Below are 21,112 nucleotides of genomic sequence, written 5' to 3' on the forward strand. Positions count from 1 at the left end.
TTTTCATGCAGACAGAGAAACAGGTGTCTAAATGAGTACTGCAGACTCACCCAATGGCAATCTAGGAGCACAAAAATAGCATTTTATTCAGTTTGGTCCAAGTCGAGAGTTGGATTTTTTTTAGGTCTTTTGTTTTCTGCTCTAACTGTGGTACTATGTGGTGCTATGAAATGTGGTTGAACAACTGCTAGTTTGAATGGTGAAAAACACATTTTTGTCATTGTACACACCACCGACACAGTACTGAATGTTTCGGATACCACCGATCCGGTTAGAAACACTAACAATTAAGATGATAAAAATTTCATGAATAGTTCATGGTGCACAAGTAACATTTTTTAAATTTCCAAGGAACAAACTGTTTATCCAATTTACAGTGTGCTCTGACCCTCAGACCATAACTTAATACATTATATAGATTAAAAAATATTTAAAACTTTAGCAAAACAACTATATAAATGCATACTTTTGAGTAAAAATGGCTGCTATGTCCTCAAATAAGGTTAATTTTTAATGAAATGTACATCTTTAATAAGGTTTCACAGTTGTGTCCCCACTTTTTGTCAACTGAGAATAAAAAACATTTATAAAATCAGGCAATATCAAAGTCAGCCTTCCTGCTGAAGGTCCTCGTTCCATGTTTCACCTGCTGGGTTCAACAACATCACAGGCTCTGGTGTGTTGTATAGTTTTTTTTATTATTATTATATATTAAGTAAATATGCTTGTATTTTATGTCACACTGATTATGTCATCTCACTAACACAAACTGTAAAGAAATTGTTTGGGATTTTTACATAATTTCCCTACATTATTTACATGTGTGATCTGCAAAACATGATGACAAGTAGAAAACCAGGTGTCTCTCAGAAACTCAGATTTCACATTTTCATATCTTTGCACATTTTTATATCTTTAGGTAAAAATGTTTGACTAGCCATCCCTGAAATGTCCATCTGAGCTACTTACAGAAGTTTATACATTATTGAATATTAGAGTAGTAGTAGAAGTGAATAGAGGTGGTGTGGGGGAGGAGGAGGGAAGCCTGTAGAATGTTCATGAAGGTGAGGTAAGTGTTTAAGGAGTATATATTAATGGCCCTAGTAATTATAGTTATTGATTGCTTTAAGAGATGTTCCTGTGTTCCAGATTGTAGCCTAATAAGTTATTGTAGGCTATTATTGTTTTATAGAGTATACTGAGTTATTATACTGTATGTGTGGATAGAATTTTCATGTAGCTGGGACGTCCGTTCACAAATTGAAGGTCTAATCAATGTATATTCCTAACTACTTGTGGTTTCAGACATGTCTGACATTCCTGTTGGTTCTGAGTCTTTCCTCTAACATGCATGGCCATTGAGTCATTGTTGTTGGCACTGTATAGTATCCTTGTAAACTAGGTGTGGCAGGGATTGAGCATCGTGAGCACACTTCAGAAGAATGCCACCACTCCACATTCTCATTCAGGTATTTGTAGCTCAATGCAACTGCACAGCTCAGGCCAAAGATGACAGTAAAAAAAGACCATCGATTTAACAGATATACAATGCAAAAGGATATATGAATGGTGGAGTGGTAGCAGTATCTCCTAAGAGATTTTTCTTCGGTCTCTGTGAAAAAAAAAAGTTTTAAAGTGTTTAAATTGGATCTCATGTGAAAATTCCCACCACATTTCAAATTCTGTATTGAGTTTAGCAGTATTATGTGATGGAAATGACCATTTTAATATTTTTGGAATAAAATGCTGATTTTGTCAATATCTATATAAATTATTTAAATTTTCGCACAACTTGTAGTGAAAACTTTGTAATTTCTGAAATACTTATATAAATCAGTTTCACACAAAATAAATATTGAATTTTTAATTTATTTCACGGTTTACGCAGTTTCCAAGACGGTTTTAATGTGGCCATTTGTAACAAAAATTTAAAAAGAATGGTTAATTTAATAAAAATTTACCCCTGGGACATACAAGTGCCCAAAGTTGAAGAAACACCCAACTATGAATAAACATTTTTTTTTTTAAATTCTTATGCCTGCCAAGCAAGTGACATTGGATATGTTTTATGCAATGAGTTCGTTCTCTGTACATTCCAATATAATTGGTTTCCTCTGAAACAAAATTCATTTTTACTTTTTTTTATAGAATAGAACAGGAAAACAATGCAAAATTTAATTTTCAACACCAAGTTTAGTGAGTTTAGTGCTGGTCTCTAAAAGGACAGTTGCTCATACAAGGCCAACAAGGAGCCTTTAGTATCACCGTTGTGCCCTTCAATAAGGCACTTAAACCCGGTTTGCTCCAGAGGAATTGTTCTTCTAACAATGAAAGTCACTTTATGAATCTTATGCTAAATAACTACTTAATTTTGAGAGCTGCTTCCTTAAGAACATGCAAACAGTTGCAAATCCCTTTGGATACATTGTTTAACATGTCCCAGTAATACTTAAGTTGATATATTTCTTAAGGCAGTTGTCCTGCTTGGGGCTTCTTACATGTGTTCATAAACTGACGTGTGAGTGAATTAGTTGAATTAGAAACACCCAAAGAATGTGAGAGCCAGAGAACTATTTGTATTCAAGGAAAACAGCACCAAGATTGTTCTGATAAGTCTCTAAGACAAGAGCGCTTGTGTTTCTCAGTGAGCACATGTATTTTTGTGAAATTGACCTGATAAGGTAAAGCATCTTTGTGAGGCGTCCTCTGATGTCCTGTCCTAAAGGAGTGAGGCATGAGGTCTAGCATTGCACCTCAGGCATTTGTTCACTCACATACTACATTCCTAAACCAGCCTAAAACCCACACGCAGCACAAACACACTTTGACTTATTCATTTAGATGGAATTCAGATCAACTGTAACTCCAAAACTGTAGTGCATTTCACACTGTACATATACTCACAGTTGCAGGGTAAGCTTAAATATTTCCTTTAATAAAGGCCATAAATTATAACATGGTTAGAAAAAAAAACTACATTTAGTTTATAGTACATAACAAGGAACATGACACTCACATTAATTTGGTAAATTTACATAAATTGGAACTCAAATCCCAAAGCTTAGCTATAAACTACTTAAAGGAGTAGCAACAGATCCATTTCTATATTGCAATGGATTCAGTTTCTGCATTGTGACATCTGAATGAGTTTGCAGTCGACAGTATGAAAGTATGGGGTTTAAGCAGACTAAATAACTGAAGAAGTTCAGTATACATCACCAGAAAGAACTCGTTTCACTGGATAATTGAGTTTTGACATTTTAATAAAAACTTGGTTAAAAGTTATTTTTTAAATAAATAAAACATGCATGAATTGATCACATTAATGTGCATTTAAAAAATTTAGTAAAAATCACCCTTAAACAGAAATGTTTGGACTTTTCACTAGTGATGTATATCCGAGTGAAATGGCTTATCGAATGAGGGAAAAAAATGTAGGGCAGAGCTTTTGATACTTGATTTCATGACCTTACATCAGTGATGGGCAAACGTGGCCCTTCCACGCCACTTTCCTGCAGAGATTTGAGCCAACCCTGATAAAACTCACCTGCCTGTAGCCTTCTAGTAGTCTTGAAGACAATGATTAGCTGGTTCAGGTGTGTTTGACTAGGGTTGGAGCTAAACTCTGAAGGAAAGTGACCTGGAAGGACCAAGTTTGCCCACCCCTGCTTTACATAATTTGCATTCAGTCTGATTCACTGAATATTAAATGTCTGTCATTGCTTCAGAAAAGCCTATTAAATAGGTTTACTGAGCATTTTCTCAGTTTTTTATTGTGTGCATCTCCCACTGCATATATTTTGTCTTCAGTTATTAGTAAGAAGTCAGAAGAATCACCATAATGTAAAATTCACGCATAGCTTGTTCTTAGGGTCAAAATGAACTCAATAACAGCTGAGCACATTTCAGAAAACAAACATTACTAAGAGAGAGAATCATGTCTTTAATGACTTGAAAAAAAATTTAAAATTTAATTATACAAACTTATTTATCATACAAAAACATGAACATACACAGTATGATTGAAAGACTGGCTGTTACTCTTAAAAGAAACAATGATTTGATTGAAAAGATGACATGTCATTCTGCGATGATGAGAATCTCTTGATCTGCTTCAGTCAGTTGTCATCACATTCTCCCTGACTGGAGACAACGGCTTTCCTTTCTTGCAAGCGTTCAGCTTCAGATTGTCCCTTAAAGAAACACATGCACATACATTTAAATACATTCACGTCGAAGCATGTGGCCATTTTGGGTCTGTAACTATCATTGCTTTAAAATATTAACACACAAGTCTTATGGACAACTTTTCAAATGCCAAAAAGTAGGAGAGAAAAGCAGCAATCAGATTCTTCTCTAGTTTCACCCTTGAACTGACTTCATGTTTAATTCATATGTTGATTAGCCCCTACCCCTTCAAAACTGCACTGACTCTGGCCCTTATTATTCAACTCAGGCCTGAGCATTGCATAATGGTAATCTACTTCCTTTAATAGTAAGCAGGCACCACCCTTCAGTAAACTACAACAATGACTCTCACTTTACCCATGCAATCAGTTACACCTCTGTTAACAGCAACAGACAGCACAGGTAACGGCACCACTCCCATTAGTTTAGTCTCTTGGTGTTAACAGGTTTATCCCGCTGCCCCTGCTGGCCACAGGTGGTACTGACTGCCATAAATAAACAGTAGAAGATGAATAGGACAGTGTGAGGGCTTGTCATCGGCCATGTTGAATCATTTATTTACATAATCACATACTTACACACAGGCTGACTTACTTTTTGAAGCTGAAGGCCCCCCAGAGGCCGCTGATGGTGGCCTGCTGGCCTGGATTGTTCTCATTGTTGACTGTACTCTTTTTCCCACTCGCTTTCTTCCTCAGACCGCTGGGTCTAGCAGGAGCGGAGGTCTCAATTTTACTGCCTTTACCCTGCCCACAAGGCCGTTTCCGAGACAACCCTGAGACCTAGAGCACAGGTGTAAGAAGTCAGACTGAGGGTGGAGGTGTGGGGAAAAATCATATCAATGTTTAATTCCCCCCACCACCACCACAACACTCTATGTAAGGTGGGAGGAAATGGAAATGCAGAATGTGGTTTTGGGTCATGATTAGACGGACGTGCCTTTGTTCTGTTCAGAGCAGGTTTCAGCTTGTCTGTGGGAGAACTGCTTGGGCAGTTGGAGCCATCTGAATCTCTCTCCTTTTCCTTCAAAAAGGATTTTAAAAAAAAGAAACAAAACAGAAATAACTGATAAATGGTTAATAATAAAATGCAATATCATTTTGTCTAAATAAATTACAAAACACTAAAAATAAACTACAAATAAAACACAAATTGATCAATTAAATGTAGGCATTACTACAAGTAAATGTAGGCATTACAACATTGTAATATACAGTATAAATTGAATATTTATTATGAGGTGTCCCCAAGATCACATTTAACAGTTATTGAATTATGAAGGTTTTTTTTTTCTTTTAAGATAAACTATAAGTGACCATTAGATGACAGAAAAGGTAATCTAAAATATAAAAATTGCAAATGAGCATGCATAATTAAATATCCATTGGAATCCATAGACTTCCAATATAGAGTCCATGACTGATAATGATTTCACTAATTTTTAGGCCTGTAAATCACAATATTACAATTAAGAGACATTTTAGAAAGCACCTTAAAAGGTATAGTTTACCTACATTTACATCATTTTATCTGCAGAACATAAAAGATGAAATGGTAACCAACCAAATACAGAGACAAAGTCATACTGGTTTGAAACAAAATAATATTCCTTTAGTGTTGACAGTACCAAATATGAATGAATCAAAAACTATTTTCTCACCTTATCAGAGTTGTCCTCCGTGACTAGGGAGTCTTCCACACCAGCAGAGGTGCTGCTGGACTGAGAGAAATAAGCACTGTCCTGAGACGGAGGAGACCTGGGAGATTTCTCTGCATCCTCGCTGCCCTCTACAGGAGAGGACAAGAGAGAAAGCCCTGATCCTGCCCAGGAGAAGCTGCCCTTCTTTCTGTGGAACTGCTGCAGGGTGGACAACCCTGAAGGTGTGGAAGACTGGTGTCTGTCTGTGGTGGTGAGTTCTCTGGTGCTTCCTGACCAACTAAAGACCCCAAGACCCAAACTAGCAGGCCTGGCTGAGTGAGCCGGAGATGCGGGTGGGCTGGATGACTCATCTTTGGCCTGCTCTCTCTCTGAGTCAGGGTACTGACATGATGCTGGTGTGCTTCCTCCAGTCTGAGGTAAATCTTGTTTTAGTGACTCTTCCTGTGTATCTGCCATATTGGATTCACCATGACAGAAGAACCTGATGGAGATGTCAATCATATCATTACTGTCAGCAGAGTTTAAACTGAGATTTTGGAGGTGAGGGAACAACCACTAGGCCTCCCAATTAATATAGTACTTTATATTTAATGCCATTTTGCCACGTAACAGTTTGGCCCAATTTAACCCTTGATTGTGTGTGTAATAAGAAAATTAAGGTCTAACAGTAATTTGTGATAGCAGCAGTACACATTCCTTAGGTTTCCCATCATGCTCTTGTACCTGCTGCATGTGGCCTGCTCTCCAGTGCCCTCCTCTAATTGGTTCCTCAACTGCAACAGTGTTGCAAAGCGATTTCGAGGCTGGGACTGTCCAACTGTGCTGCCACTGTGCTGTCCCTTCTCCTTAGAAACAATGTTGTTGTTGGTCAGCGTCTCAGTGGAGGGCGGAGTTTCAGAACAGCGTCTCTTTACACCAGCTGAATACTGCCCTAACAGGTCATCCACAGAGAGACTGGTGTCTTAAAAAAAAAGACAAAATATTACATATAAACATGCCCAGTCAGTTGTCTTATCAAAATAATCAGTCCCATCCTTGAGATGGGAACCAAGTCCTGCTTACCTTCACAAGGTCTTTTCACCTGTGATTCTTTTTGGGGCAATTTTAGACTCTGCACGCTGACGATCCTCTCTTTGCCCAGGGTAAGAGTTTGTCTTTTGGGGGTGGTAGGACTCTTTGGTTGGGTGCTACATGGTTTATAGTTCTTGCTCCAAATACTCATCTGCAACGGGCCACTTTTGTCACATCTGTCATTCCAAGAACTACTGCGAGCAGCTTTAGTGGGCTGGAAGAGAGGAGAGGGACACCTTAGGTACTTAGCCACAGTGTTATTATTGTTAACTAAAATTACTAAATCACTTTCTGTAATTCATATAGTTCTGAAATAAAACAAAATATAAATATTTACTAAACTTAAAGGGGATGTCTAATGCTATTTCATGCATTCTGACTGATTTACACTGCTAAAGAGTTGGATTCTCATGCTAAACATGACCAAAGTCTCAAAAAACGAGTTAGATGTATGACGGAGTATTTATGTGCCAAAGACACTCCTTCAGGGTTTGTATAAGTTTCGGAAAGTTTGTATGACTTCATAAAGGGCAGGATTCCTTATATGGGCACTTCTCCAGGAAGAGTACACACCAACAAGAGCGAGAGCAAGAGCACACCCATCAACGTGCATCATTCAGGTTATGGAAGTCGTCGGCAGTGCAGCACAGGGCTTGCTCGAGAAGGACCTAGATTCTGGATCAAATATATATGGCTGGATCTGATTTTTAGGTTCAAGCAAATAGACATTAAGGACGACCAGTTTACCTGAGTGTAATGTGCGTCAGGGTTGAAGTCATCTATCCTTTGCATCGTGTTAATGTCCAGATTACCAAGAGCCATTTCCAGCCCTCTCTCATCTCCTACATTACTGCATTTAATCAGTTAAGTTACATTTGCAGTCAAACAAAGCTTTGCAACACAAACATACACATTTACGAAAAGGCTCAAATTGAAAACAATTGATTGGTTAATTGTAATTAAGTTAAAATGTAAGATCTGCACTTCCCGTTTAATCAATATACAATAGTGTAAAAGATACGTTCCAGCATAGCTGAGGGAAGCAGGGTCAATGTGATCTGGATAAGGGTTCAAAGGAACCACCTTCCTCTTCAAGGGGTCAAAGACCAGCTGATACAGAAATGTGTTGTTGGCTTTTGTGAAACCCTCAATGTACTCATCTGGCACAGTGATGTCCATCTTCAGGTACTGACCCATCTTCTTTATCACCTGTATCACATAGACTTGTTAGTTTAATAATGCTGAATTATGCTCTCTGGTTGCATTTGTTTTCACAATAAAAAGGATGCTCAGGTTCTCCAATAAAATGTGTCAAAAACACAGATAGGACAAAAATGAAATGCATTTGTGCATAAAAAAACAAGCTGAATATAAAATAAGGTTGAAATTTTAAGGTGGTTAACAGAGCATAAACAGAGTACAGTGTGTCCCATGGTCATCTAGCGAGAGGGATGTGATTTCAGTAATATGTTCAGTTGCATAAGTATGAGCAAACAGCATATTTAACTGTTTGTTGTGCCAGTTTAGCATATACAAAATTTTTCTAACCAACTTTTTTATTCTCTCACCTTCAGAATATCTGGGTTGTTTGCCATCCTGAGCAGCTTGCAAGCCTTTCCCAGACCGATGCCATACAGAGACGGCAGATAATCACAGCCAGAGAGGATGCACATATAACGGAACCTCTCCTCTGTGAAGATGTTGCCGAGAGACTTGCAACGGCCCAGGTGACACTGATCAATCTCCAGTCCATTACCTTGTTTATCCATCTTTAAAATCACCTTCAAACAATGCATTACAAATTAAGTTGTTGTAGTAAAGTTCAGAAGGAGCACGTTCAGATAATTAACTTAATTAAAACGAGAAGAGCACATTTAGCGATCAAATCAATTAACAAGATAAGTGGTATATATACACAGCCGGGGAGGGGGAGGACTCTGGGTTTGGGCCAAATTCCGAGCTCGGAGCCCTCCCCTCAGACAGCACGCCAAATATGCAAACCTTTATTTATTATTAAGTGTGGACTCGTGAAACTCTAAAATCTAAATTAAATGAACATGCCCACTGTCCTCCAGCATCAACCAGATTCAAGGAGTTATGATTCAAGTTTATTTATTGTTTAACCAAGTCTTTTTTTTTCTTGGTTTAAGCATAAGAAATGTTTTTAGATGCTTAAAAAAAACCTACCTTACTGTTGGTAAGGTTTTTAAAAATGCTTGTGAAGGAAGTCTCTTATGCTCACCATGGCTATTTTTATTTGATCAATGTAAAAAAACTAATATTTTTACAATTTAAAATAACAGCCTTCTGTTATAATATATTATATAATATAACTTATTCCTGTGATAGCACAGCTAAATTTTCGACAGCCATTACTCCAGTTTTCAGTGTCAAGTGATCCTTCAATAATCATTTTAATATGCTCATTTTTTTAAATATTATTATTAATTATAAATATATAATCAAAACTTAAAAACAAAACAAAAACAAAAAAAATCTTACCAACCCCAAACGTCAGAATGCACATACAGTATATTTTACAGATGAATGATGCATTTATATAGTGCTTTGTGTATTGCTGTACACCCAAAGCGCTTTACAATCATGATGGAGTATATATATATTTTCTGAAAACAAGTGTTACTATCTTAGACAATTTTAATGTATCTCGTTGTAAGGATTTTTAGATACTTTCACAGGAAAACAAGAAAAATTCAGAAAATGTGTTTTTGCAGTGCAGACTTGCATGACACCAGACGGTGGTCCATATCTGGTTCCTAGGCAAGTGTATTTTCTATTGCACACTGCACTGGTACCTTTTTGCAGCCAAATGCCAGGAGATCTGAGTCCTCTGTGATCACTGCCTGAGCGATACCGGATTTGTTCAGGAAAGCTAACTGGGCATCTGCTTCATACGGAGCAACAACACAGTCCACTCCACGCATCCGGGCGGTCTGAAAGCCAGCAAATAGGTGCAAATGAAAAGATACCAAACAGAATAAAAGGAAAATCCTGATTAATCTGTTTCCAATATTGCATAATAATAAATTACAACATCCACTGTCTACTATCACATCCTAGTATATTAACTACTGATTCCAAAACAAATATTGTTTGCAGATATCAGATACAATGGTCTCACCTTAATGACATCATGTGCCATGGATGGGGTGATATTAACACTGCGGGTAAAACATTCTCTGGCTTCTGATATCTTACCCTCCCGCAGCAGCTGTTTGCCTTTCTGCAGATTTGACTGTCGCCGCCTGTTATTGAAATATACATGAAATATTCTTAATTTTTAATTAAACTAATTAACCTTTTCTCCAGTAAATATTCTGCTGAGTTCTTACTCGCGCCGGGACTTCTCCACTTCCTGTTTGGAGGGCAAGTTACGTCCATCAAACACCAAGATTGGCTTAACACCAAAAGAAAGCAGCATATCCACAAACTTCATACAGTAGGACACATACCTGATGGACAGACATTGAATGTGAGCATGAGAAATGCATATTTAAACTTGGAAAATGATGTTGGAAATTACTGAACAGCTGAAATACTCATAGTATATTGCATGCAAATATTTGAAGCGACTCACTGATCTGTAGGTTCTCCTTTTGCAAGTTTCTCTGCACATGAAAATGCTCCCTTATGGAGCCAGCAGTACGTGTCCACCGCCACTATCTGTCCCCCATACTTCTTCACATTGATGGGCTCCGAGGCATCTTTGATAAACTGCAACAGCCCTTGAATTCCCATGCTGTCTGTCTGGAAGGACAGATGTCTGAAGATGATGGTTTATCAGAACCCAGCCTGTGTCACTCTGTCAGATGAAAACAAACGTCCCTGATGATCATCAATGAGAAAACACGAGCCACTGTAGAACATAAACACATCCGCAAAAATCAACAGAAAACACTTCCTAACCGTCCAACCGCGAGAACGTATGTAAAAAGACGAACATCTACATACAATAACTTTTAATGCATTTAATGTTTATTTCATCTGTCCGTAAAAGACTTGAACCGCCAAATCCCTCCAAAACCAAGCACACTGACAATTCTCGCGAAACTTAAACGACGGAACAATGAAAGAATCAGACCGCTTGTAGCTAATACCTTAATCGTGTATAAGTTAAACAAATTTTTGTTTTAGTATGTACTAAAATTAAAAAAAAAAATACTTACTGAGATTTCTTACTTCAGCTTCAGTGCCTGACTCGCGTTACAGGGGTTCGACTTTAGCGGCAAAAACATGACAACACTGCAGAATAACCCTATTGGTCAGCTTGACAAAGACAGCCAATCGCAGAGCAGAAACATGGAAGAGGCGGGACAAGGAATTCCACAATCTCGGAAATCTCTCAAATATTTATTTAGGACACAACATTATAAACAGGACGTAACTACAATTAAAATAATGTGTTTGGCGACATCATCAGTTTGGAGATTTATATAAAAAAAGACGGAAGCAGATATAAAAGTCGATCCTTTTCATGTTTTTTTAAATTGTTTATTTTATATACTGACTTTGTTACATATGACTTAAGCATATAAGAATGAGTGTACACTAACTGTAGATATATGACTGAAGAGATGATTGTGGATTATTTTTGCTAGCTTCATTATGCAGTTCAGTTGCAGTTCTGTCTCACAACTTCTGTTCAATGTAAGTGTAACAACATGCAATGGATTTAATATAATAATGGTGTCAATAACGCTGATTAAAATAAAAGCACTATATCCTCCTGAGAACCAGAAATAAAAAGCTTTGTGAATTTAGTATTTTTTCATGCCATTACATTGTTTAGAGCATAAGAAATAAAATGTAAAATAGCATTTTTGAAAAATTATATTTTATTCATAAGTTATGCTATGTCCTCTGTAGAGGACACCAGGGCTCAGTTTTTCTAAAAATAAAACGACAAGAATAGACATGAAAAGGCAAAAACAATGGGAATTTTTTTAAATCACCAATACATTTTTAGGTTTCAGGATTTTTTTTATAACTAACTTTGTTTAAGGATGGTTCTCAACTATGTTATAAAATATATAACAAAATGATTTGATATACCATTTTGCTTTATGCAATATGTGTGTAAAAATTCCATAAACTGGTTTTCCCATTAAGCACAATGTTATCTATACACTGTATCTAATTTGCATATTGAAAAAAGAAGTGTAATGATGGGAGTAGTAATTGGCCAGATTTTTATAATAATGTCTAATATTTCATAAGAATATTTATGTAATTTGTTTTCCTATTCAATTATTTTGTCTCCCAAAATGTATAATAAACATGCTTTTAGTCCTGGTGTCCTCTACAGTGGACATGTATGAAATGATGTCCTGTTTCATAACAGGAAGTCATATTTTGATTTGAAACCCCATAATATTTTCCTGAGATGTTGATTTATGACAAACAATTTGAAAATTAATCAGATTTAAATTATAATTACAAAATATTATCATATTTCCGTAAGGATGTACAATTTTATCACTAAATTAATGTCAGCCATTTTTAAAAACCAAGGAGAGGGAGTGGTCATGGTGAAACATCCAATAGTTTGGTATCTCTGAAAGCCCTGAATGTGCTCTGTCCAGGCCATCCAGACTTACAACTGTGACATGTGAGGTCTCAGAGAAATTCACTAAAATATAATGTACTCTACAGAGGCAAAAACTCCATAGCTGGGTCTCAGGAGGATATATTACATAAACATTAACATTATAACGACAATGTAAAAACGTTCCGTCAATTTAAGTAATACAGTCAGATAAATGGCTTGGAAAGGCATATATCTGAAGGTGGACTGGGTCATATACAGGTGCATCTCGATAAATTAGAATGTCGTGGAAAAGTTAATTTATTTCAGTAATTCAACTCAAATTGTGAAACTCGTGTATTAAATAAATTCAATGCACACAGACTGAAGTAGTTTAAGTCTTTGGTTCTTTTAATTGTGATGATTTTGGCTCACATTTAACAAAAACCCACCAAATCACTATCTCAACTAATTAGAATACTTCAATTCAGCGTGGCATGGAGGTGATCAGTTTGTGGCACTGCTGAGGTGGTATGGAAGCCCAGGTTTCTTTGACAGTGGCCTTCAGCTCATCTGCATTTTTTGGCCAAATTCCTTGACACGTCTGTGTGTGGTGGGGCTCTTGATGCCTTGACTCCAGCCTCAGTCCATTCCTTGTGAAATTCACTAAAATTCTTGAATCGATTTTGCGTGACAATCCTCATAAGGCTGTGGTTCTCTCGGTTGGTTGTGCATCTTTTTCTTCCACACGTTTTCCTTCCACTCAACTTTCTGTTAACATGCTTGGATACAGCACTCTGTGAACAGCCAGCTTCTTTGGCAATGAATGTTTGTGGCTTACCCTCCTTGTGAAGGGTGTCAATGATTGTCTTCTGGACAACTGTCAGATCAGCAGTCTTCCCCATGATTCTGTAGCCTAGTGAACCAAACTGAGAGACCATTTTGAAGGCTCAGGAATCCTTTGCAGGTGTTTTGAGTTGATTAGCTGATTGGCATGTCACCATATTCTAATTTGTTGAGATAGTGAATTGGTGGGTTTTTGTTAAATGTGAGCCAAAATCATCACAATTAAAAGAACCAAAGACTTAAACTACTTCAGTCTGTGTGCAATAAATTTATTTAATACACGAGTTTCACAATTTGAGTTGAATTACTGAAATAAATGAACTTTTCCACGACATTCTACTTTATTGAGATGCACCTGTATATAATAAATATCATACATGTAATTTTTGCAGAAGGGTCACGGGGTGGTGCTGTCTCTGCATTGAATATGTGTTGTCGGTCCTCATTTTTGTCGCTGGGTGGAGCGCGTGCCTCCCCGTTCCGCTCAGCTCCAGGATTTGACGTGTCGTCTGTGTTTTTCTGCACTTCCTGCTTCCCCCATGACTGTTTTGAGCCAGCAGTCCCGTTCGAAAGCTGATCGGTAGGAATCGTTAAACGTGGCAATGGTGTGAAGGTGCGCGATCGGCGGCGGTGTGTGATTGTGAGTGAAGCCCGAGCTGTTATCGCTGTCAGCCATGCAGTTCTCTCCCACCAACGGAGATTTTACCTTCGTCTCCTCGACGGACGCTGAAGGTACAGTAGTTAAAGGCCCCAAAGCATCCATACTTCTCTGCTCTGATATGTGAGCCTGATTTATGTTGGAATGCAGTTGGCTGTGTTTGTGTGTATTATGTACACATACATTAATATGAGAATATACCTAAGTTTGTGAATGATCAATCCTTTTAATACATCATGACATGGGTGTTGTTTTGGAGACTCAATAGGGATGTAATAGTGAGCTGTATAAATGTAAAACAACCTCTTATCCACCAGAGCTCAGCGGCACCATCGATGCACCGGATATCACACTAAATATTGGCCCTGATTCCACCAGGGACACTTACGCCACCACCTTCCTGAGGCAGAGAGGTTACGGATGGTTGCTGGAGGTGGAGGAAGATGATACCGAGGACACTAAACCGCTCCTGTGAGTTTGTGGGACTTCTGGCGCTTGATGTCACATTTGCTTTGGTTATGTTTATTGGTTGTCTGTGTTTGTGCAGGGAGGAGTTGGACATTGACTTAAAGGACATCTACTACAAGATCAGGTGTGTGTTGATGCCCATGCCCTCGCTGGGTTTTAACAGACAGGTGGTGAGGGACAATCCTGATTTCTGGGGCCCGCTGGCTGTTGTCCTGCTCTTCTCCATGATCTCCATCTACGGACAGTTCAGGGTGAGACATGAGTCTTTGACCATGGGCATAATATTTATGTATATTAGGGATGTAACGGTATGAAAATTTCTTATCACGATTATAGTGACAAATTATTACTGTTATCAGTATTATCACAGTATTGGTAAAATGTGCTGGAGATGTTAAAAAAGTACCAACACATAGATCACTTCACCAAGTTTTATATTTAAAAAAACTACAAACAACAAATACAATGACTTTTTGTTTGCATAATCACTAAAACAATAACATTACCAATGATGTTCGGATTTTAAATGACAACTTGACTGGCAACAGTTTAATAGCATGTTGAAATATCTAATGTAAATGGTCGAATAAAGCTTTGAAAAAGTTTAATAAAAAGGTAAACCTCACATTTCAGCCTTTAAATAAAGAAAAGATATAAGTCAAAATGATAATTGATTAATAAATTATTATATGGATTATATCCGCTCCATAAAGGATTCTAGATAACTTATCTGAATTGTTTAAATGTGTAGAATCCACATAAGCTTGTTTTTCATCAACCGGTCAAAATTTACAGCAGGGCATGCAAATTCGGTCAGTTTTTGTCCAGACAGAAACTGCACACAGGCTGAATGTAAATATAAGTCTCTGTAAATCCACTCTCTGACAGCAGGTGGCGCTTATGGAAAAGCTGAATTAGAGCTGTTTCCCATAACCGCCGTGGACAAAGCTGTATTACGATTAAGAACACTTCTTTTAGGTAATACATGGAGCGAAGATGAAAACAAAATGCCATCGAATCTTTTCTGAAGACAGTCAGAACCTTCAGAGGTACAATCATATAATTAATAAATTAATATATTCATTTGTATAATTCCCTTGGCACTCTTTTAATTCCTCCCAGCTTTTCCGCCCTGTTTTCACTCAAAACGAAACTACTCTGCGTGCTGTGCTAAATATAAGTCTCTGTAAATCCACTCTCTGACAGCAGGTGGCGCTTATGGAAAAGCTGAATTAGAGCTGTTTCCCATAACCGCCGTGGACAAAGCTGTATTACGATTAAGAACACTTCTTTTAGGTAATACATGGAGCGAAGATGAAAACAAAATGCCATCGAATCTTTTCTGAAGACAGTCAGAACCTTCAGAGGTACAATCATATAATTAATAAATTAATATATTCATTTGTATAATTCCCTTGGCACTCTTTTAATTCCTCCCAGCTTTTCCGCCCTGTTTTCACTCAAAACGAAACTACACTGCGTGCTGTGCACACGTGAAACTGTTACTTAAAACTGTGCTTTATGCTGGACAGTATTTATATATCGCGAGTTGTTCAAATCGCCGTAATCTAATACGGTTTTAATGATAGTTAAAAGATGAAACGGTAATACTAACTGTGGGGAATTTTATCATGATTTATCGTCAAACCGGTTACATCCCTAATGTATATAGTTATCAGTAGCGGGTTTAGGCACCACGAAACCCACGCAGCAAATTCGGTCAGTTTTTGTCCAGACAGAAACTGCACACAGGCTGAATGTAAATATAAGTCTCTGTAAATCCACTCTCTGACAGCAGGTGGCGCTTATGGAAAAGCTGAATTAGAGCTGTTTCCCATAACCGCCGTGGACAAAGCTGTATTACGATTAAGAACACTTCTTTTAGGTAATACATGGAGCGAAGATGAAAACAAAATGCCATCGAATCTTTTCTGAAGACAGTCAGAACCTTCAGAGGTACAATCATATAATTAATAAATTAATATATTCATTTGTATAATTCCCTTGGCACTCTTTTAATTCCTCCCAGCTTTTCCGCCCTGTTTTCACTCAAAACGAAACTACACTGCGTGCTGTGCACACGTGAAACTGTTACTTAAAACTGTGCTTTATGCTGGACAGTATTTATATATCGCGAGTTGTTCAAATCGCCGTAATCTAATACGGTTTTAATGATAGTTAAAAGATGAAACGGTAATACTAACTGTGGGGAATTTTATCATGATTTATCGTCAAACCGGTTACATCCCTAATGTATATAGTTATCAGTAGCGTGTTTAGGCACCACGAAACCCACGCAATTGTGTGGGGCCCCCGCGGAACGTGATTTCTACCAAGGGGTACCCCCAATACACTAAACACGCCACTGATAGTCATGATGCATGTGCACATAGACCTACCATCAAAATGCAAAATAACTAGACTCTAGGCTAGTGACAAGTTTATCTTCAATAACATGGAAATAAAATTACCAATATTTAAGCTTCTAAAACCACAATGTCTATTCATTAAATATTTAGAATATTTAGAATATTTAAAAATGTATTCTGCCATTATGCAGACGTGACTTGAAATTATTTTATTACTTCTCATCAGTTTTTTTATATGTAATTTAATTTAGTTTTAATTGATTGACAGCCCTAGAATTGATTAAACATTAAGTATTAATTTGATAATTAAGAAAATAAATGTAGTAATATATCATTATTAATGCCTGCATACTAAAGTAACTTTCAAGAAGGCATGAAGATTGGAGCGATTAATTATTTGGTCATTTTTCATTTGAATATGACCTTGTCACTTGGATGATTTAGTTAGTCAAAACAGAAGCAGAAGCGCATCAAATTTGGATAATTTTTTAATATGTCATATATCTTTTTTTTGACCAATCAGGTTGTTTCCTGGATTATTACAATCTGGATATTTGGATCACTGATGATTTTCCTTCTTGCAAGAGTGCTGGGTGGAGAGGTATTTATATCTTGTGAAGCGTCAGATAGCATATGAGTTGAAAGAGATGCCCACTTATGGTTTTTAATTTTATTTATAGGTGTCTTATGGGCAAGTGCTTGGAGTTATTGGCTATTCTTTGCTCCCACTCATTGTAATAGCTCCACTTCTCCTGGTCATTGGGGGTTTTGACATAGTCTCTACACTCATAAAGGTAAATATGAATAAAAAAATATGAAATTATGTGTAATAATAATATGTAAATATGTTTTTTTTTTCTCTCTTCTAGCTTTTTGGAGTATTCTGGGCTGCATACAGTGCTGCCTCTTTACTCGTCAGTGATGAATTCAAAACGAAGAAACCCCTTCTCATATATCCCATCTTCCTTTTGTACATCTACTTCCTGTCTCTGTATACTGGAGTCTGAGTTGACCACAGGCTTTGATTGGCTCGTTGCTTGGACATTGACAAAGAGCACTGTGGAGAGTTGCACAGCAGGGATATTCCATGATGCATTTTCTTTCTTTCCTTTTTTATTTTCTTTTACCCTGTTTATAATCCTATATGCTTTGGGGAATGAGGTGTACAGACATTAGTGTATTTAACTGCTTCCATTAATTTTGTACACAATAAAAAGCTGCATCTTTTACTGTGGAAGCCCTGTTTGCAGAGATGCCTCTGCCACAGAAATCTGGAGACCTGGTTTTACATGATATTTACAAACCCCAAGAGGAAAATAAAAAGGAGATCTTTATATTGTAAAAGACTATGAAAGGCATGATAGTCATGTAACAGAATTTGTGTCATCACCACCACACAGTGGTGAAAACTTTTGTGAGTTAACCAGCTGATGGTAGACAGATTTTGTTGTTGTTGTTGTTGTAGACTGATCCAAAACATTCACCGAATTCTTCATCTTATCACTTTTAATTTTTAATTTATGAGTTCTACATGGAAAAAGAGAGTGTGCAGGCAGTACAGCTTAGATTAAAAAGGCCTGCTATGTACGGGTGCCTTGAATTGGTCGTTTTATATGGCTGTGGTGTATTTTATTTATGTAAATGTAGCCAAAAAGGAAAGGAATTTTTATTTGTAGAACATGCAATTGAAAACAACTTTCTACCTGGTGATGTGTACACTGCAGACATATGTTACCATATTAGTTTAGCTAAAACAATTGAGTCTGGAAATTGTTATATTCATGAAACCAATTAAAATCTGTTGACACTGTAATTACACTTTTTGTAGTGAATCTCATTAATGTCAGGGAATAATACTTAATTGTATGATTTATTGGTTTATTTAATATTCATTATTACAAAAATGTTCAATATACAAAATGTTTGGTTACTGGTTTTAACAGTAAATACTTCAATCAAAAAAGTGATTATGTATGATATTTTGAGGACACAAAAGTGTTGTATTTATAAAATAAAAAAACACAATTGGAGATTTGCTGTCAAAATTCTGTTGATAAAGAATTTATAAAGATAATTTATTGGTTTGACATAAAACTAAATAATTGTTATCTTTAACTACAAGAACCTTAAAAGGTGTGACTTCCTAATGCTTCTGCTTGGGGAAAAAAAGCTTGTTTTCAAACAGAAACTAACAATATCATAAATTAAATGTAAAAAGAAAATTTTAAATTAAAATCTATCTATCGACAGCGCCCCCTGAGGTTCGGCGGGCGATCACACGGTGACTACGCCAGTTCCGTTTCCACGCTGAGTGTGTGAGTAGAAGGAGCCGCTGGTTTCCGCTCCGCTGATGGTGAATCGCTGCTTCCTGCGGTATCGGGAGGAGGTTTAGAACCCGCAGTGGAAGCGCAGCGGTACTTCGGGATTCAGCTTTAACGTTTTCTCGTCGAGTCACGTCCACGGAGGAGCTACTGAAGGAGGAGGGAAGGCAGGAAGGGAAGATAGCAGGAAGATGGCGGCGGCGGCGGCCTCGCCAGGCTCGCCGGACTGGGTCGTGCTGAGAGACGGCTGCCTGCGCTGCGATGAGGAGGGCCTACGGAGTCTGTCCTACCACCCGGCCCTCAACGCCATCCTGGCCGTCACCAGCCGGGGCAGCATCAAAGTTATCGACGGCACCTCCGGGGCTATTTTACAGGCCTCGGCTATGCACGGTGAGTTTCGGCTCGGACGGGTTCTGAGGCATTTATCCAGGCCGGCCGGGATCATAGCACAGAATCCTGGGCTGGACCTTGTCATAGAGGAAAAGTATGCGAGATCCGTTCCTCCTATAGCTTGTGACGGAGAAGGAGAGTGTCGAGATGATCCTGATAGATAATGTTTGATCTTCTGATGGTGCAGTGTTGTGTGAATAACTGTCTATTTGGACTCCTTGTGGAGGACTGTCAAAATACTCTGTCTTTATCGCTATGTGATATTTCTGGTATGAAGGACTGTGTGTGCGTGATTCTCCACTCCAGGGCCTCCTGATAGAGCAGTGTTTTAAAGATCGACACCTTACTATTCAGGCTCCCGATGGACCGTCCATCACTCCTGATAGGTGTATGTGATAATTTATAGGGTCTGTGAGATTAATCGCTCACTCTTGATAGAGTTGCTGTTGTGACCGTCTTTGGGCCTCCTGGTCCTCACTGTTTAGGGCCTCCTGGATCTGTTGTGCTGCCGGATCACTGTAAACATTGCCACGTTTATTCACGAACACACTGTTTTCTTTTTCTTTTCTTTTTTTTTACATTACACTTTACTCCTTGACGTCATACGTCAAATAAAGCTAAACCAAGACATGACCTAGCTAAAGCGGTACTAAAGCTAATCTAAACACATCATCTCGTAGGTGTGTGTCTTTCTCGTACTTGGTGTCACTGACATCCAACTAATATCTCAATACATGTCAGTGACTTATAGTGCATATTAACATAGGTTTTGGCTTTCACGGTAAACTATTTTTTTACTTTTGGCTCTAAATAAGCTGGCAGCTTCAGCTAATCATGCTAACGTTAGCCTAGCATGTCTGCTACGGATCAGTAACACTACTCATGTTTATGTAAACCCTGACAGGTGACAGCTGTCTGTACAGTTGCGTAAAATGTGAATATTATATTAATTTGTGTTAATTTTATGATTGTATGGTTTGGGAAGGTTCGAGTGCTTTCTGTGCAGGTTTGCTGTTAAATGTCACTTTGAACGTAAGAATGAGTCGCTGTGGTGGTGTTGTTAGTATGTACGTTGTTGATTTTGTCAGTCGGTGTTTAAGTGTTTTATCTTTTATTCTATTTGTTAAATGCTGGAATTAGGCCTAAGTAATGAAAGACATGCATAATTACACTGGAGGTGTGTGATGTTGCCTGAAGCTGTAATATTGAGTAAGCAAACGGGTTAAACTGGCACTCTTTCAGACTCATTGACTGTCACAAGAAGAGACTGCTAGTCTAAATGCTTTAAAGAGAGGACAGCTGGACACTAAAGGATGCAAACTGGTGTCTTTGCAGTGACACATGTCTTTTAAAGGGGTCATATGATGTTGCTAAAAATAACATCATTTTGTGTATTTGATGTAATGCAATGTGTTTATGCGGTTTAAAGGGGTCATATGATGCTTTTTTTAAAGATCATTATTTTGTGTATTTGGTGTAACAGAATATGTTGACATGCTTTAATGTTCAAAAAACACATTATTTTTCAAATACTGTACGTCTTCTGTCAAATGTGTGGTAATTAACATTTCTGAATGTAGCTTTAAGCCACTTTCC

The 21,112-nt window shown here is 37.7% G+C and overlaps 3 protein-coding genes across 6 annotated transcripts in view; 2 read left to right on the top strand and 1 right to left on the bottom strand.

Annotated features, from left to right (window-relative positions):
* Positions 1-4,022: 4,022 nt before the first annotated feature.
* Positions 4,023-11,222, bottom strand: LOC107554014 (exonuclease 1-like). 4 transcript variants are annotated; one of them, XM_016236393.1, is made up of 14 exons: positions 11,107-11,222; positions 10,518-10,687; positions 10,273-10,392; positions 10,062-10,185; positions 9,736-9,873; positions 8,488-8,700; positions 7,941-8,128; positions 7,667-7,769; positions 6,911-7,133; positions 6,572-6,809; positions 5,849-6,329; positions 5,128-5,211; positions 4,783-4,970; positions 4,023-4,193 (listed from the first exon to the last, which is right to left on the bottom strand). In XM_016236393.1, exons 2-14 carry the CDS (start codon positions 10,676-10,678, stop codon positions 4,115-4,117), a joined length of 2,340 nt encoding a protein of 779 aa, XP_016091879.1. In that variant the 5' UTR covers positions 10,679-10,687; positions 11,107-11,222; the 3' UTR covers positions 4,023-4,114. The 4 variants fall into 4 exon arrangements, with proteins under 4 accessions (XP_016091879.1, XP_016091861.1, XP_016091871.1 ...); XM_016236375.1 differs by having other exon boundaries at positions 10,518-10,742; positions 11,107-11,221; XM_016236385.1 differs by having other exon boundaries at positions 10,518-10,765; positions 11,107-11,221.
* A 2,548-nt stretch (positions 11,223-13,770) lies between these two features.
* On the top strand, positions 13,771-18,623 carry yipf4 (Yip1 domain family, member 4). The gene is made up of 6 exons (XM_016235578.1): positions 13,771-14,042; positions 14,286-14,439; positions 14,516-14,687; positions 17,329-17,406; positions 17,486-17,599; positions 17,675-18,623. The coding sequence occupies exons 1-6, from the start codon at positions 13,985-13,987 to the stop codon at positions 17,810-17,812; spliced, it is 714 nt and encodes a 237-aa protein (XP_016091064.1). The 5' UTR covers positions 13,771-13,984; the 3' UTR covers positions 17,813-18,623.
* Positions 18,624-19,103: 480 nt separating this feature from the next.
* Positions 19,104-21,112, top strand: part of LOC107553750 (baculoviral IAP repeat-containing protein 6-like) — an 81,330-nt gene continuing 79,321 nt past the window's right edge. The window contains exon 1 of the mRNA XM_016236065.1: positions 19,104-19,516. Within this exon, the coding sequence (XP_016091551.1) occupies positions 19,318-19,516 (199 nt within the window). The 5' untranslated portion in view covers positions 19,104-19,317. The remainder of the gene's footprint in view (positions 19,517-21,112) is intronic.

This window comes from Sinocyclocheilus grahami, unplaced genomic scaffold (assembly GCF_001515645.1).
Source record: "Sinocyclocheilus grahami isolate Dianchi unplaced genomic scaffold, SAMN03320097.WGS_v1.1 scaffold18.1, whole genome shotgun sequence".
Classification (NCBI taxonomy): domain Eukaryota; kingdom Metazoa; phylum Chordata; class Actinopteri; order Cypriniformes; family Cyprinidae; genus Sinocyclocheilus; species Sinocyclocheilus grahami.

Coding starts and splice junctions, on each gene's coding strand:
- LOC107554014 (XM_016236393.1), bottom strand. CDS start 10,678: ATGGGAATTCAAGGGCTGTTGCAGTTTATCAAAGATGCCTCGGAGCCC. Junction 7,770..7,940: donor TCCCTCAGCTATGCTGGAAC/GTATCTTTTACA, acceptor GATTAAATGCAG/TAATGTAGGAGATGAGAGAG. Junction 6,330..6,571: donor GAGCAGGCCACATGCAGCAG/GTACAAGAGCAT, acceptor CATCTCCATCAG/GTTCTTCTGTCATGGTGAAT.
- yipf4 (XM_016235578.1), top strand. CDS start 13,985: ATGCAGTTCTCTCCCACCAACGGAGATTTTACCTTCGTCTCCTCGACG. Junction 14,440..14,515: donor GAGGACACTAAACCGCTCCT/GTGAGTTTGTGG, acceptor GTGTTTGTGCAG/GGAGGAGTTGGACATTGACT. Junction 17,407..17,485: donor CAAGAGTGCTGGGTGGAGAG/GTATTTATATCT, acceptor TTTTATTTATAG/GTGTCTTATGGGCAAGTGCT.